Raw genomic sequence first — 15,806 nt, 5'->3', positions numbered from 1 at the left:
CAGCCAAGCTGGGGCTGCTGGAGTTCAGATGAAGAGGAGTAGAGAACTATGGAACTTACAAAGGTGGGAGAAACGACGATGAAAGAAAGAAAAAACTGCTCTCAGTGTTGTGGGCTGTGGCCACCTTAATGCTGGAGTGCATGGAGCAGGAGCAAGACCATTAATAGCATTCCCATGGATCCATGCAGGAGCGAGGAGACAGAACAGCTGAAAAAGGGGAGCCACTCAGAGCCCGGTGAGTCATCACAAGGGACCGGCACATGGCCCATCCCATGGGAAGTGTTTGAAGCACGAGTGGTGGGGGAGACAGGCCCACCAGGAGAACACTGGGAAATAGCAAGGACAGCCAGTCTGGCCCCCCAATCAGCACAGGACCACTCAGAGGAGACTGGTTGGGAATGCAGAACTGTGTGGGGTGCAGTTCGATGAAAAACTCAGGCCCAGATCAGAGTTTCTACACAACCCAGGTGCACCGAGTACCTGGAGAGTCGGAAGTACCTATGACATCAACCATTAAACCCTAAGCTGCAGAAAAAGCCTTCGCTAGGGAAACAGTAGCAAAGCAGCAATTTACTCAACCTCACAGCCCAAGTACTGGTTCCCACAGGAATTTCCTCTGTGTTAGAAGTAAGCATAGGACAAAAAGTTGGTTCTGGCCCAGGCACACCAGCAATGCCTTGGAGCCCAACATGGGACTTGAGACATGGAGCCAGGGGCAGGATCCCTGCCCACAACTACTCACACGACCAGCACCTCAGGGCCCTGCCCAGGAACCTGAGTATTGGATCTGGGACCAGACCCCACTCTCACATCCAGGCATACCACCAATACCCCAGGGCCCACCTGGAGACCTAGAGCTAGCAGCCGGAGACCGGACCCCCTTCCCAAACCCAGGCACACCGTGACTGTGCCTCAGGGGCCCAAGGCATGGAGAAGGGGGCCAGGCCCCCCTCCCGTAACCAGGCACACTGCACCAGCACGTGGGGCCCGCCCAGGGACCCAGGGCATGAAGAAGGGGACTGGATCCCCCTTCTGCAGCCAGACACACCACACTAGCACCTCAGCGCCCACCAGGGGACCTGGGGCATGGAGAAAGGGACCGGCCCCCACCTCCCTCAACCAGGCTCATCTCGCCAGCACCTCAGAGCCCACCTGGGGACCTGGTGCATGGAGAAGGGGATCAGACCCCCCCTCCCATAAACAGGCACATCGCACCAGCTCCTCGGGGCCTACCCAGGGACCTGGGGCATGGAGAAGGGGACCGGACCCCACTCCCACAACCAGGCACATCTCGCCAGTGCCTCAGGGCCCGCCCAGGGTCCCAGGATATGGAGAAGGGGACTGGAACCCCCCCTCCCACAACCAGGCTCACCGCGTAAGCACCTTGGGGCATACCTGGGGACCCAGGGCATGGAGAAGGGGACCAGGCCCCGCTCCCACAACCAGGCACACTGTGCTAGAGCCTCAGGGACTGCCTGTGGACCTGGGGCATGGAGAAGGGGACTGGAACCCCCCCTAACGAGGCTCACCATGTAAGCGCCTCAGGGCCCAGCTGGGGACCCAGGGCATGGAGAAGTGAACCAGACCCCCCTCCCACAACCAGGCCTACTGCGCAAGCACCTCAGGGCCCTCCCGGGGTCCTGGGACTTGGTGAAGGGGACTAGATCCCCCTCGCAACCAGGCACACCATGCCTGTGCCTTGGGGCCCACCCAGCGACCTGGGACATGGTGAAGGGGACTAGATCCCCCTCGCAACCAGGCACACCATGCCTCTGCCTTGGAGCCCACCCAGGGACCCAGGGTATGGAGGAGACCAGACCCCCCTCACACAACCAGGCACACCACACCAGCACCTCTGGACCTAAGCAGGGTTCCGCGGTATGGAGCTGGGGACCGGATGCCCCCTCCCGCAACCAGGCTCACCGCGTCAGCACCTCGGGGCCTACCTGGGGCATGGAGAAGGGGACTGGACCCCCCTCACAACCAGGCTCACTGCACCAGTGTCTTGGGGCCCGCCCGGGACTCAGGGTATGGAGCCAGGGATCAGTCACTCTCCACAACCAGGCACACCGCCAGCACCATGGAGCATGCCAAAATCATCTCCTCCATGTGGGTGGCCCATCACAGCCACCACGATATCATGGCTGCCACAAAGGCAGCTAAACACCACAACCACCATGCAGATGGTCCACCAGCCACTGGAGTGCATTGACACAAGGAGAGTCACCAGCAGAGATAAAGGAGGAGGATATCTCTCTCCACAGAATCCATTTCAGAGTGACAGAAGAGGCATCTGCTCTGTGATCATACTGGGGACCTGATCATGCCTCTCAGCATTGGACAGATCATTTGGGCAACAAATCAAAAGAGTAACCATTATTCTTTCAGAGGGAGAGAGGAAATCTAGGGTGATTAGAGGGGGCAGGGAAAAGTGGATGGGGAGGGATTGGGCAAGGGGCATAAAGAATAATTACTATTTAAAAAAAAAAAAGAATAATTACTATTTGTAACAATATGTATGCTAGGAATATTGATTTGATCAACATATCTCAGTGTTGAACCCCCAAAAATGTATAATCAATTTTGATTCAATAAAAATGTTTAAAAAGAAAAAGGCATGGAAAACCTATTCAATGAAATAATAATGGAAAACTTCCCAGGTATGGGGAAAGATATGGACATTCTGGGCTGAGCCTGTGGCGCACTCAGTAGCGTGCTGCGCTAGCAGCGCGGCGACGCTCCCGCCGCGGGTTCGGATCCTATATAGGAATGACCGGTGCACTCCCTGGCTGAGCTCCGGTCACGGGAAAAAAAAAAATTAAAAAAAAAAAAAAAAAAAAAAAAAGATATGGACATTCAGATCCAAGAGACTGAAAGATCCCCAAACAGATTAAACCCAAAAAGATCCTCTCCAAGACACATTATAGTCAAACTGGAAAAACTCAAAGAAAAAGAGAATCTTTAAAGATGCAAGAGAAAAACATCAAGTCACCTATAAAGGAGCTCCTGTCAGACTAACAGCAGATTTCTAAACAGAAACTGCAGGCCAGAAGAAAATGGAATGATACCTTCAAAATACTGAAAGGAAAAAACTGTCAGCCAAGAATACTCTACCCAGCAAGGCTGGTATTTCCTTCAGAAATAAGGGAAAATAGTGTGTTTTCCAGACGAACAAAAGCTGTGGGAATTCTCCACGTGACCCAACCCTACGAGAAATCCTCAAGGAAGTCCTACATCTGGAATCTACAAAATGGTAATCACTACCACAAATACACAAGAAAGAACAAAACCCACTGGGAGAACAAAAATGCAAATGAGAAAGAGATAGAAATTAAACCTACCACCACAGAGATCCACAGTGACAATGTAATAATGCCCCTGCTGTATTTCTGATTTTAGTAATTTTGGTCTTCTCTCTTTTTTGTTCGTCAGTCTCTAGATAAAAGTTTGCAAATTTTGTTGATCTTTTTAAAGTATCGACTTTTGGTTTTGTTGATTTTCTCTATTTTTTTAAAATTCCTTATTTCATATATTTCTGTTGTAATCTTTGTTACTTCCTATTTATATTTGCTTTTGGTTTAGTTTGCTCTTCTTTTTCTATTTTCTTAAGGCAGAAGTTTACGTTGCTGATTTGAGATTTTTGTTATTTTTAATACAGGTGTTTACGAGTATAAATTTTCCTCTAGCTCTGCATGAGCCCTGCATCCTACAAATTTTGCTATGCTGAACTTTGATCTTTATCTCCAAGTACTCTCTAATTTCCCTGTGATTTTTCTTTTTACCCACTGTTTATTTAGTTTAATTTCTTCTTACCCATTGTTTATTTAGGAGTTGTTTAATTTCCACACATTTGTGAGTTTTCTAAATTTCCTTCTGTTGTGGAGGTCAGAGAACATATTTTCTGTGATCTTAGTTTTTTTTTAAAAAAGAAAGAAAAAAATTAAACAAAACAAAAAAGTTACTGGTAAGATTTCCATTATCTTTCAATTCCATTTTTCCACGAACTTTTTGAAGTCCCTTGTATTTACATCTTGTTTATTTTTATGTAATCTTAGATATTTCATTTCTGTTCTTGATTTCTTTTTATTAAGCAGACTTGTTAATTTGCTTAGATATTAATTTGCCTTTTTGAAAAGTTTATCCATCTTCCTCTGTTGAAATTAGATATTTGCATGCTTTTGGAAGTTGTTAGAGAACTATTTCAAGTAATTGTAGAGGTTATAAAATGAAATATGTAAATTTTAATAAGTTTTACATCTCCAGTTTTTGTGAAAATTTGAAGTCCTACTTTCTACAGAGTGTTTTGTTAATCATCTGTTATTCAGTTTATGTATTTGTTATTTGAACAAATAAATGTGCATATTCTTGTTATATTTTAAAAAGAAAACATCATTATGTAGCACTTCACTGCACACAAAAACAAATTACAGGACCAAATAGGATAGAAACTAATTTCTTGCTAAAATTGCTGGGATTTTCTGTACACATATTCTATGTGTATTTTAATCATATGTTTATATTTATGTGTGTTTGAGGCTGGAGACTATAATTGTGTCTATATAAAAGTTCCTGTTACCTATTATGATTCTCTAGAAAAAGCAGAGTATTTAATCTGGAAAAAAAATTCTCAGTATAATGAAATTAATACTATTTTAAATTATAACTTTCAGGTACTGTGGAAAGGGACGTTTTAAACTTTTGAGAACAAAAATTAAATCACTTCTCTAAATAACTAAAGAGAATTGAGTTTTGTGTGGTTCCTTTTTTCTTTGTTTTGTTTGGTGTTTGGTTTTTTGAATTATTGGCATCCAGTGTGAAATTTAGCAGGACACTTACAGTGGTTTCTTGTCAGAAACACGTTCTCCCTTTCTTTCCTGCCAGGAATGAGTAGCGACAGTGACATTGAATGTGACACTGAGAATGAGGAGCAGGAAGAGCACACCAGTGTGGGCGGATTTCACGACTCTTTCTTGGCACAGCCCCCAGATGAAGGTGCAAACCGTGGTGTCATTTTACACAGAGTAATAAAAATGTCGCTGCTGCTGCTGCTTTTTCTTCTGCTGCTACTGCTTGTTACTCTGCTCTGCTGCTTTCGCTTCTTCTGCTTCTGCTTCTTTTTCTATAAATTGTCATTTGTGAGACAACATTCTTTGGTAAACCATGTGGTGAGTACAGAATAAATTTGGTGGGTAATGTTTGCCTTGGTCAGATACCTAATGAGTGTTACTTATTGGGCGGAGAAGGGTTTACAACCCGCTTCTGTGCAGCCTGTGACCTGCAAAAGACGTTTACATTGCAAAGAGTTGTAAAAAACACACCAAAAAAATTAATTTTCAACAGAGACCATTTGTTACTTGCAGTGCTGGAATGTTTACTATCTGCTCCTTTATAGAAAACGTTTGCCAACTCCTGGGGAGGTTTCAGATGTTTGTTTTTGTTTTGTTCTTTTCAGAAATTTTTCTAGCCTACTATAAGATAACTTTTTTAAAATAACTTTTTCTGATTTCTTAGTAGTGCATGCAGATTATGGAATCATTAATTTTTATTCCCTCTTCCTCCAAAAAAATTCTTAAAAAGAAAACTCCCAAGCGAAACCTTGTTTTCTTCTGTTTTTATTTGCATTTGTTTACCTAAAAGAGATTGTATTTTATGAATAGTTTTGGGGCCGGCTGAATGTCACCCCGGGGGACAGGCACGCAGTGAGGGCCTGGTTGAAGGGACGCGCCCTTGGGGCCACGCGCCGCCCTTCCCCCGGCCCCACGAGCAGGGACCCAGCGCGCGGCGGGGACAATGACCTGTGGCTTCTAGAACCCCAGCGGGCTCCTTGGAAACCGTCGTCAGTGCCGTGGCGGCCACGGCTTCTGCAGCACCTGATTCGGGCGGAGAGAGCGGGGCGCGGCTGGGACGTGGGTCAGCCTCACCGTGAGGGGTGCCGGGGGTCCGCTGTGCCCGGAGTGCGGCCCCCTTGCCCTCGCCCCGTCTGTGTGTTGGCGACACTTCATAGCCTCTCATCGACTCACCTATCACTTTTCCTTCCCTCCCAGCCGTCCCCGGCTGTCCGGACCTGCTTGCTCTGTTTCCATTGTGGAATTTTATTTTGGGCTGGAAACTTACGTAAGTTAGGTTGACTGACCAACCATTGGAGAACACCTCTCCCAACCCTTCACGAGTCCCGTTCCTTTAGTGCTCACCAAATCCAGCCCAAGAATTCAGGGAGCCGTCAGTCCTTCCCAGGAGCTGACTGCACACATTCCTGTGATGCGTGAGGTGATGCCAACCATCAGTGAAGCCGAAGGCTCCCCAGGAGGAAGTGGGAGCCACGCATCCGGCTCCCCTTCACAGGCAGACGCAGATTCACGTTTTGAACAGTTGGTGGTCTCCATGCTAGAAGAAAGGGACCGACTTCTTGACACTCTTAGAGAGACTCAAGAAACGCTGGCCTTAACCCAGGGGAAATTACACGAAGTTGGTCATGAAAGAGATTCCTTGCAGAGACAGCTCAATACTGCACTTCCACAGGAGTTTGCTGCACTTATGAAGGAACTGAATGGATGCAGGGAAGAGGTTCTTGAAAGGGAAGAAGAAATTGCTGAACTGAAAGCAGAAAGGAACAACACCAGGCTGCTTTTAGAACATTTGGAATGCCTTGTCTCTAGGCACGAGAGGTCTCTCAGGATGACTGTGGTGAAGAGACAGGCACAGTCCCCAGCAGGTGTGTCCAGCGAAGTCAGAGTGCTCAAAGCACTGAAGTTGTTGTTTGAGCACCACAAAGCTCTGGATGAAAAAGTGAGGGAGAGATTACGAATAGCACTTGAAAGGTGTAGTTTGTTAGAAGAAGAATTAGGTGCCACACACAAAGAGCTAATGATTCTTAAAGAACAGAATAATCCGAAAAAAACACTAACAGATGGAGCGCTTGACATGAACCATGAACGAGAAAATACCCCGAGCACGAATGGAAAGAGATCTTCTGATGGTTCATTAAGCCACGAGGAGGACCTTGCTAAAGTAATAGAGCTCCAGGAAGTCATAGACAAGCAATTGAGGGAGCAGAGCCAAATGAAAGAGCACCTGGCCGCCCTCTCCAGTCACGTGGCAGAGCTGGAGGAAGATCTCTTAACGGCCAGGGAAGACTTGATCAAATCTGAGGAGAGGAACACGAAATTGCAACGGGACATCCGCAAAGCAATGGCCCATAAGGAAGACATGGAAGAGAGAATCACTGCTCTTGAAAAACGCTACCTCGCTGCACAGCGTGAAGCCACGTCTGTGCATGACCTCAATGATGAACTTGAAAATGAAATTGCAAAGAAAGATGCTGTGCATCGACAGACTGAGGATAAAAACCGCCAGTTACAGGAACGGCTGGAATTAGCGGAGCAAAAGCTGCAGCAGACCATGAGGAAAGCCGAGACACTCCCGGAGGTGGAGGCGGAGCTGGCCCAGAGGGTGGCAGCGCTCTCGAAGGCTGAAGAGAGACACAGCAGCATTGAAGAAAGGTTACGACAGATGGAGGCGCAGCTGGAGGAAAAGAACCAAGAACTGCAGGGGGCAAGGCAGAGAGAAAAAATGAATGAAGAGCATAATAAACGTTTATCAGACACTGTTGACAAGCTTCTTTCAGAATCTAATGAGAGGCTCCAGCTTCATCTGAAAGAGAGAATGGCTGCTCTAGAAGATAAGAATTCTCTGTTACGAGAAGTTGAAAATGCAAAAAAGCAATTGGAAGATACGCAACATGATAAGAATCAGCTCGTCTTAAACATTGAAGCATTGAGGGCTGAACTAGACCAAATGAGACTAAGAGGTGCTTCACTCCATCATGGCCGACCCCACTTGGGCAGTGTCCCAGATTTCAGGTCCCCTGTGGCAGACAGTCCCACAGATTCCTACAGCACCAGAGCAGTGTTGCGGTGCCCCCAGAAAGGCCACCTAGCTGCTCTACGGGATGAGCCTTCCAAGGTACAAACTCTTAATGAACAGGATTGGGAACGTGCCCAACAGGCTAGTGTCTTAGCAAATGCAGCACAAGCTTTTGAGAGTGATGTCGATGTGTCTGATGGCAAAGATGACAGGGACACTCTACTCAGCTCAGCTGATCTGTTGTCACCCAGTGGACAGGCTGATGAGCAGACATTAGCCGTGATGCTTCAAGAGCAGCTGGATGCCATCAACAAAGAGATCGGGTTGATACAAGAAGAAAAGGACAACACAGAGCAGCGAGCAGAGGAGACTGAAAGTAGAGTTGGTAGTGGAAGCTTATACAGTCTTCGTCGTTTTAGATCAATGAGCTCCATTCCGCCCCACCCTGCTTCCTCGCTTGCCAGCTCCTCCCCTCCAGGCAGCGGCCGTTCCACCCCAAGGAGGATTCCTCACAGCCCAGCCAGGGAAGTAGACAGACTGGGCATCGTGACTCTGTTGCCAGCATCCAGAGAGGAGGCGCGAGAGGACAAGACAATGATAAAATGTGAAAGCTCCCCTCCGGCCTCCCCGAGGGCCCTCCGGGAAGACAGGCTGCATAAGGAGGCATTGCACACACTCAGCCATGAGGACGTCAGGGACGTGAGAAACTCGACAGGCTCCCAGGGCGGTCCCGTGAGCAATCCCAGCAGTAGTAACAGCAGCCAGGACTGGCTCCACAAAGCCCCAAAGAAGAAGGGCATCAAGTCCTTTATCGGCCACTTGTTTGGCAAGAAAGAAAAGGGCCGACCTGAAGAAGCTGGCAAAGAATCATTAGGTCACGCTGGTGTTTCAGAGACAGACAGTGCATCTCAAGATGCCTTGGCACTGAGCAAATTGGGAGGACAGGCTGAAAAAAACCGTAAACTTCAAAAAAAGCAGGAATTGCTCGATGAAGCCCGAAGACAAGGTTTGCCTTTTGCCCAGTGGGATGGGCCGACCGTAGTTGTGTGGTTGGAGCTCTGGGTGGGGATGCCCGCCTGGTATGTGGCTGCCTGCCGAGCCAACGTGAAGAGTGGGGCCATCATGTCGGCCCTGTCGGACACCGAGATCCAGCGTGAGATCGGCATCAGCAACCCCCTGCATAGGCTGAAGCTGAGGCTGGCCATCGAAGAGATCATGTCTCTTACCAGCAGCCCGTCCGCCCCTCCCACATCGCGAATGACACTCGCATATGGGGACATGAACCACGAGTGGATTGGGAACGAGTGGCTGCCCAGCCTGGGCCTCCCTCAGTACCGCAGCTACTTCATGGAGTGCCTGGTGGACGCCAGGATGCTGGACCACCTGACCAAGAAGGACCTCCGCGGGCAGCTGAGAATGGTCAACAGTTTCCACAGAAACAGTTTCCAGTGTGGAATTATGTGCCTGAGAAGATTAAATTATGACCGAAAAGAACTGGAAAGAAAAAGAGAAGAAAGTCAGAATGAAGTAAAAGATGTGCTTGTTTGGAGCAATGATCGAGTGATTCGCTGGATCCTGTCAATTGGCCTTAAAGAATATGCAAACAATCTTTTAGAGAGTGGCGTTCACGGTGCCCTTCTGGCCTTAGATGAAAGCTTTGACTTCAACGCACTGGCGCTATTGTTACAGATCCCAACGCAGAACACACAGGCTCGTGCTGTCTTAGAAAGAGAATTTAACAACCTTTTGGTCATGGGGACTGACAGAAAGTTTGATGAAGACGATGATAAAAGCTTTAGGAGACCACCTTCATGGAGAAAAAAATTCAGACCAAAGGACATTCGTGGCTTAGCTGCTGGATCAGCAGAGACTCCTCCTGCAAACTTCCGGGTTACTTCTATGTCTTCACCCTCCAGGCAGCCAAGGAAGATGCAGATGGACGGCAGTGTGTCAGGAACACAGGTTGGATTCTGCCACAGTCAGGACTTACTCCTGCTAAAGCCTCCTGCTCTTTACCCACACTACTTCTGCAGATGATTATGCAGCATTTTGAATCCAACAAAGACTACATTTTAGAATGCAATGGAATCTTTAATCTGTTAATAGTTGTTATATGGACCCTAAGATATTTTATTAGAGTTTTTAATTAGTGAAAACTTCATGAATACCATAGAGAAAATATTTTAGAATTTAATGTTTCTTATATTTATGTAAACTTATGACTCTTCATTTATATAGTTACTTACTTTTTCATGTATATCCAGGCTATAAATATCCTTTCAAATCAATTCATGTTCTTATGCCTAATTTTAGTTTTTCAAATGAATGTACTGTAATACTTATATGTATAAATCCTATGGACAAATATAGGGCTTTTGTAAATTATACATTTATTGTAATTATTATTGTTTAATTTTTTAATGATAAACCATTACAGAGAAGAGAATTTTACTGTTTATAAAGTCATTATGACACAAGCAATGTGCATTATCCTTTACAAATGCAACAGTCATTTTGAAATAAGCATACTTAATTTCAAGCAATTCTTGTCGTATGTTAATGACTGACCATGTATACTTTTTCTAGCAAGAAATGCTTTATTCTGCAGTGTGAACAAATGTAAAATATCAGGTGTTAAATATCAGCTTCCAATAAAATTTGGACTGAAGGATGACCAGAACACTATGAAAATCTCTTAGCACTGGTTAACCCTTTCCTAGCTTTGTCTCTGGATGGACTTGGGTGGCTTATCTTCAGCGACTGACCAGCGCCATGAGCCCAGCCGGGAGCTGTTCTCTGTGGGGAGGGAAAGACTCCTGGGGGCTGGCCCCCGCCTGCCCAGCTGGCTTCACTGCTTCCCTGCTTTCCTCGCTGGAAACAGGGTAGGGAGGCTCCCATACCAGGACTCTTCGAGGACCAATCAGCGGGCACTGCACCGTCATCTCACAGGTATGGGTGCCTGCAGCACACAGGCGCCCCTGAACACGATATAGCGTAGCAACTCTAATAAAGGCCTTACTTTCTTATGTAAATCATCTTGTTACATTTGTTTGTAAACGTGTTTAAAGAATGTACCTAGTCCTGCATTTTTAGATTTCGATGATATAGCTATTTTGGATTGTATAAGTAGCAAATGTAACTTTTACTTTTTAAATGGCATATTAAAAAGCCAGCAAAAAATGTCAGGTCATGGTGCGTTATTTATTATGCAACTAAAACATAGATAGAGACAGCATGTCTTTTTACAGTTGTTTTCTGCTTTTAATTTACTTGTACAATTCATTGTTACTGTTCTGTTTCTCTGTTAATCTTTTGTGAACTTCCTGATTATGTAACCAAGTATGTACAGTCTACTTTTGAACTATTTTTATCACAGTATTATTTATTGCTTTCTTTCTTTTTTTTTATTGCAACCTAATATTCTATCATCTGGATATACTGTAACCATTCAAAGTATAGATTAAACAATAAAAGGATGTACTGGAAAGTTAGAGAAATACTCATTTAAAGTCATCCATAGATCTTAATCAATCTGAGCATACCTCTGCAAGATTTCCTGGAAAGACAACATTGTCAGGTTTATGCTAATTGTCGGCTTTATATTTTACACATTTTCCTGGTGTTCTAGTATCTTTTTCCATACAGATCCAAGCATTTGATAATTTCTAAGTACTAAGGCACCTTTAAGTAGTTTTCTCTGCTTCTAAAAGAAGCATCCATATTTTGGATAGGCAAGTTATTTTGAGTGCTGTGGGGTTTTGTAGTGATGTTTGCATGTGCCGTTCATTTGGCTTTGAAATATGTCCTATGTTTACAACTTCTGAGTCTTGAGACTATACATCTTTGTTTCTCGTTCCCTTCTTCAGCCTCTCCCACAGTATCCTCAGGAGGACGAAGTGAGACAGTGCCTTTCCTCTTCAAATTGTGAATGTTGTTACACATTTTATTTTTTTCTCCTTTATTTTCCCTTTCTGTTTGCTTACACCTGACTCAGATCAGAAATTCTCTGAGGACAGAGATTTGTTCACAATCCAGCACGTCTTTATTGCTTAAATAACACGTTTGCTAAGATTATTTAAAGACTTGGTCAATAAAATAGTCTCGTTACGTTATCTGTTTTAATTTTTTATTTTAGATATGCATTCCAGTTTTCCTGATGGTGAACAAATAGGCCCTGAAGATCTCAGCTTCAGTACTGAAGAAAACAATGGAAGGTAATTGCCAAATCAAGAGAACTGACTTGCAAGCTACCTTGGCTCTGAAATAGGCTGTAGTTGGTGCTCAAATATGTCATCAGTCAAATCAGATGTGGTTTTATTTTTTCATCATCTCTACCAGAAATTGTCATTCAGAAACTGTTAGAAAGCAGCACAATTCTAGTATAAGACAGTAGTACACCAGAAAAAGTGGTCACTGTGTGAAGAGTACTTTGTAATTTAATGAAACAGCTGTGTAGTCCTCAGTTCATTTAGCAAATTAGAACATTTGCAAAAGGCAGTTTTTTCCTGCAACAGAAGGCTGATTAACTGCCAGAAAATGTACCTAGAGACAGTGCGTGTTCTCAGTAACCTGCTTAGCATTGGCGCCCTTCTGTTTTGGGCTGGACACTCAGTTGTGTTTAAATGACCTTTAGATTTTGGGTTTTAATCACAGTTTATAGTTTCATTAGTGCCTGTAGATTAGTCAACAGAAAAATTACTTAAGAATAGATTCTTGGAGCTGGCTGGTTAACTCACTTGGTAGGATGTGGTGCTGATAACACCAAGGTTGAGGGTTCAGATCCCCATACCAGCCAGCCAACAAAAACAAAAAGAATAGATTCTTCCCTGTAGATACTTTACATGAATAACTGAAGTAACACTAGACTGAATTTCCTCTTTGGAGTATGGTGACAGGCTAAAATTAATTTATCTTTTCTGGCTTGTTCTAGTGCAGGCGCACTGTTTCGCAGCACGTAATCTTTCTGTTGTGTGACTTTTGCGAATGTAATTTCAAATGAATTAAGTTAATGTGGCTTGGTTATGTTCCTTGTCATGTAAGATCATTTAAAATTATTTTGTTTTTCTACTTCTTACTGTACAGCTATAGAGCAACAGATATTTTAAAACCCTCTTTTCTTTATTTTCGTTAGCTGGACAGTGATTTCAGTGTCAGTACATTTAAAGAGTTACACATATTTCAAAGTGGCTTACATCAAAGCGAAACTATGATATAAAGTTTTCTTCCATATGCCCCAAATAATTGCCAAACTTTGCCATTGTGCTCCTGCATTTGTGTTTGAGCTGCTATATGTTTGTGAAAATTACACTGAAAGTTGACTGAAACTATTGAAAAAGCATGAATAACTATATGTACATAAGCGAGACATCTCATCTGCTTAATTTTACTTAATGAATATTGTTCACTTTTCCATGTCTCATACCTTGCCGGATGCTGACTCATAGTTTACTTTTGTTCAAAATAGTTTGCACTTTTTGTTAATAAAATGAACTTGAGAAAATATGCCTGTGCAGTTTATTAAAAGTGGGACCAGAAACCCTTTGTCTCCTACGCATACTCCCTTTGGCTGTGTAGCAGAGTAGAAAAGATCAAACATTTGATTAGTTCATTTTGTGTTTAGGTTTGTGATGAGGGATGATGGGCAGGTTCTATCCCAGTCTTTCTAGAATCATAATGAACCTGCAAGACCAAAAGATTTCTTCAGAGATGACAGTCTTTAGTTCAGACCTGTTAGATTTCAGTGGTGGGGTCTTTGGCAAAATGTAATTTCTCTGCCAGTTCCTGGCCATCTACGTACTAGGTCTGCTGCCCGGTTCTGCAGTGATGTCAGGAACCGCTGGATCCTCTCTTCCTTGATGCCTGCCTTGGCTCTGCTAGATTTTAGCTAGCGGTGCAGGAGGGAGGGGGCATGGGAGGAGAACCAGCTGCTATCCTCCATCTGTTCCACTTTCTCGTACTTTCTGAACCCTAATAGAGTCCTGTGCTCTTTTTTTTTTTTTTTTTTTTTTAATAAACTTTCCTCTTGCTGAAGGGCATAGTTTCTCTTAGTCTTTCTGTATTTAGTGAAGTTTTTTTGCTTTGTTTTGGTGGCTGGCCATGTATTTAGTATTTTTATCTCAAGTTCATTCCTGGAAAATTTCTCTTTAATAAGGTTTTCTCTTAGGCCTGAAGATGCAGGAGTAATGCTTGTATTGGGCTTGAGCATGTCATTTCTGGACAGCTTTGACCACCTGTGTCATTGAATCCTTAAATAACTTTTGAGGTCTATGAATTGTGTATTGTGCCCATTCGGCAGGGGAACCCGAGGTTCGGAGAGGTTGTGTGATTCTCTTATGGTTCAACACCACTGACATGGACGGGATGAACTGTTGATCTAGTGCTTTTTCCAGTTCATCACACTTGAATCAAACCGAACATGCTGGTACCCAGGAATTAAAAACCTAAAATTCTCTTATTTTCTTTCACCTTTTTATTTTGAGATTATTTTAGATTTTGCTAAAGATCTACAAAAATTGTGAGAGAGTTTCCCATGTATACTCTTTGCTTGCTCCTTATATTGTTAATGTCTCGCCTAACCATAGAACCATGATCAAATCTAAGAAACTAATCTTGGTCACAGTACTGTTAACCGAACTACAGAATTTGTTCATATTTCACCAGTTATTTCACTAATGTCTTTTTTCTGTTCCAGGATTCCACATTGCATTTTGTCATTGTGTTTCCTTAGTATCCTCCAATCTAATTCTTCATTCTTTCCTTGCTTTCACGACCTGGATATTTTTGAAGATGACCAGTTATTTGATAGAATATTCTTTATTTTGGGTTGTTTCGTTTTGTTTTGTTTTTTGGCAGCTGGCAGGTATGGGGATCTGACCCCTTGACCTTGGTGTTTTAATACCATGTTTGGGTTATCTGATGCTTCCTTACATTAAGTTGAGGTAATGCATTATCTGGAAGGCTACTGCAGAAGTGATGTGCCCTTCACAGTGCATCATATTAGGGGCATGGGATGTTGATACTTATTATTGGTGATGTTAACCTTGATTACTTGGTTAAGATGGTGTCCATCAGGATTCTCTACTATAAATTTACTGTTTTCCCTTTGTAATTACTAAATATTTGGTTAGATATTTTGAGACTATGCAGATAACCTGTTTCTGCTAAAAATGTTGCCCACTAATTTTAGCACCCAGTAGTGGATCTCACTTACAGCAATTGTTATTGCAGTGCTCTGATGGTAGTTTTCTAGTTCCTTAATTTTTTCTTATTTTTTATGGGTTTTTTGTAAGGAATATTATCCCTTCTTTCTCCAGTCTTTTTTTTTTTTTTTTTTTATTCAGCTACTTATGTGGACTATAGATAGACAGGTTATTTCATTCTTTGAGTCATGTTCCAGTTGTCATTTTGTAGCTCAGCTTGTTCCAGTTTTGGCCATTGGAAGCTTTCAGGTTGGCTCCTGTGTCCTTTTGATATGTCCAATTCTTGTTTGCTTTTTTAAGCATTTTTTTACTTTCTGAAACCACAAGATGCTTGTTTTAGTCCGTTTTGTGTTGCAATAACAGAAGTACCTGAGACTGGGTAATTTATAAAGGAAAGAGGTTTATTTGGCTTACGATTCTGGGACAGCTGCATCTGGCACGGGCCTCAGGCTGCTTCTACTCATGGCAGAAAGTGGCAGGCGGCCGGCGGGTACAAGCAGATCACATGGCGAGAGGAAGCAAGAAAGAGAGAGAAGGTGCCAGGGTCTTTTTATGCAACGAGCTCTCGCGGGAACTCAAAGTGAGAACTCACTCATTAATCCCCCCACCCCCAGAGCATTAATCCATTCATGAGGGATCCACCCTCATGACTCAATCAGTTTCCAGCACTGCCACATTGGGGATCAAATTTCCACATGAATTTTGGAGGGGACAACACATCCAAACTCCCTCAATGCTCCACCC

The 15,806-nt window shown here is 43.9% G+C and overlaps 2 protein-coding genes across 3 annotated transcripts in view; both read left to right on the top strand.

Annotated features, from left to right (window-relative positions):
* TRIM37 (tripartite motif containing 37) overlaps positions 1-15,806 on the top strand; it is a 121,226-nt gene that overhangs the window by 96,414 nt on the left and 9,006 nt on the right. Inside the window, exons 23-24 of one of the 2 annotated variants that reach the window (XM_063108987.1) lie at positions 4,882-4,992; positions 11,999-12,077. In XM_063108987.1, the coding sequence (XP_062965057.1) occupies positions 4,882-4,992; positions 11,999-12,077 (190 nt within the window). Of the gene's footprint in view, positions 1-4,881; positions 4,993-11,998; positions 13,298-15,806 lie in introns of those variants that run through there. The other variant, XM_063108988.1, reaches the window with a different exon arrangement.
* LOC134387900 (liprin-alpha-1-like) lies at positions 6,259-9,862 on the top strand. Its single transcript, XM_063110490.1, is given in 2 exon segments — positions 6,259-9,821; positions 9,823-9,862. Coding segments are annotated over 2 exon segments (3,603 nt in total).

This window comes from Cynocephalus volans, chromosome 10, assembly GCF_027409185.1.
Source record: "Cynocephalus volans isolate mCynVol1 chromosome 10, mCynVol1.pri, whole genome shotgun sequence".
Classification (NCBI taxonomy): Eukaryota; Metazoa; Chordata; class Mammalia; order Dermoptera; family Cynocephalidae; genus Cynocephalus; species Cynocephalus volans.
Note: the sequence above shows the minus strand (reverse complement) of the source record. Positions and strands in the feature narration are given on the sequence as shown.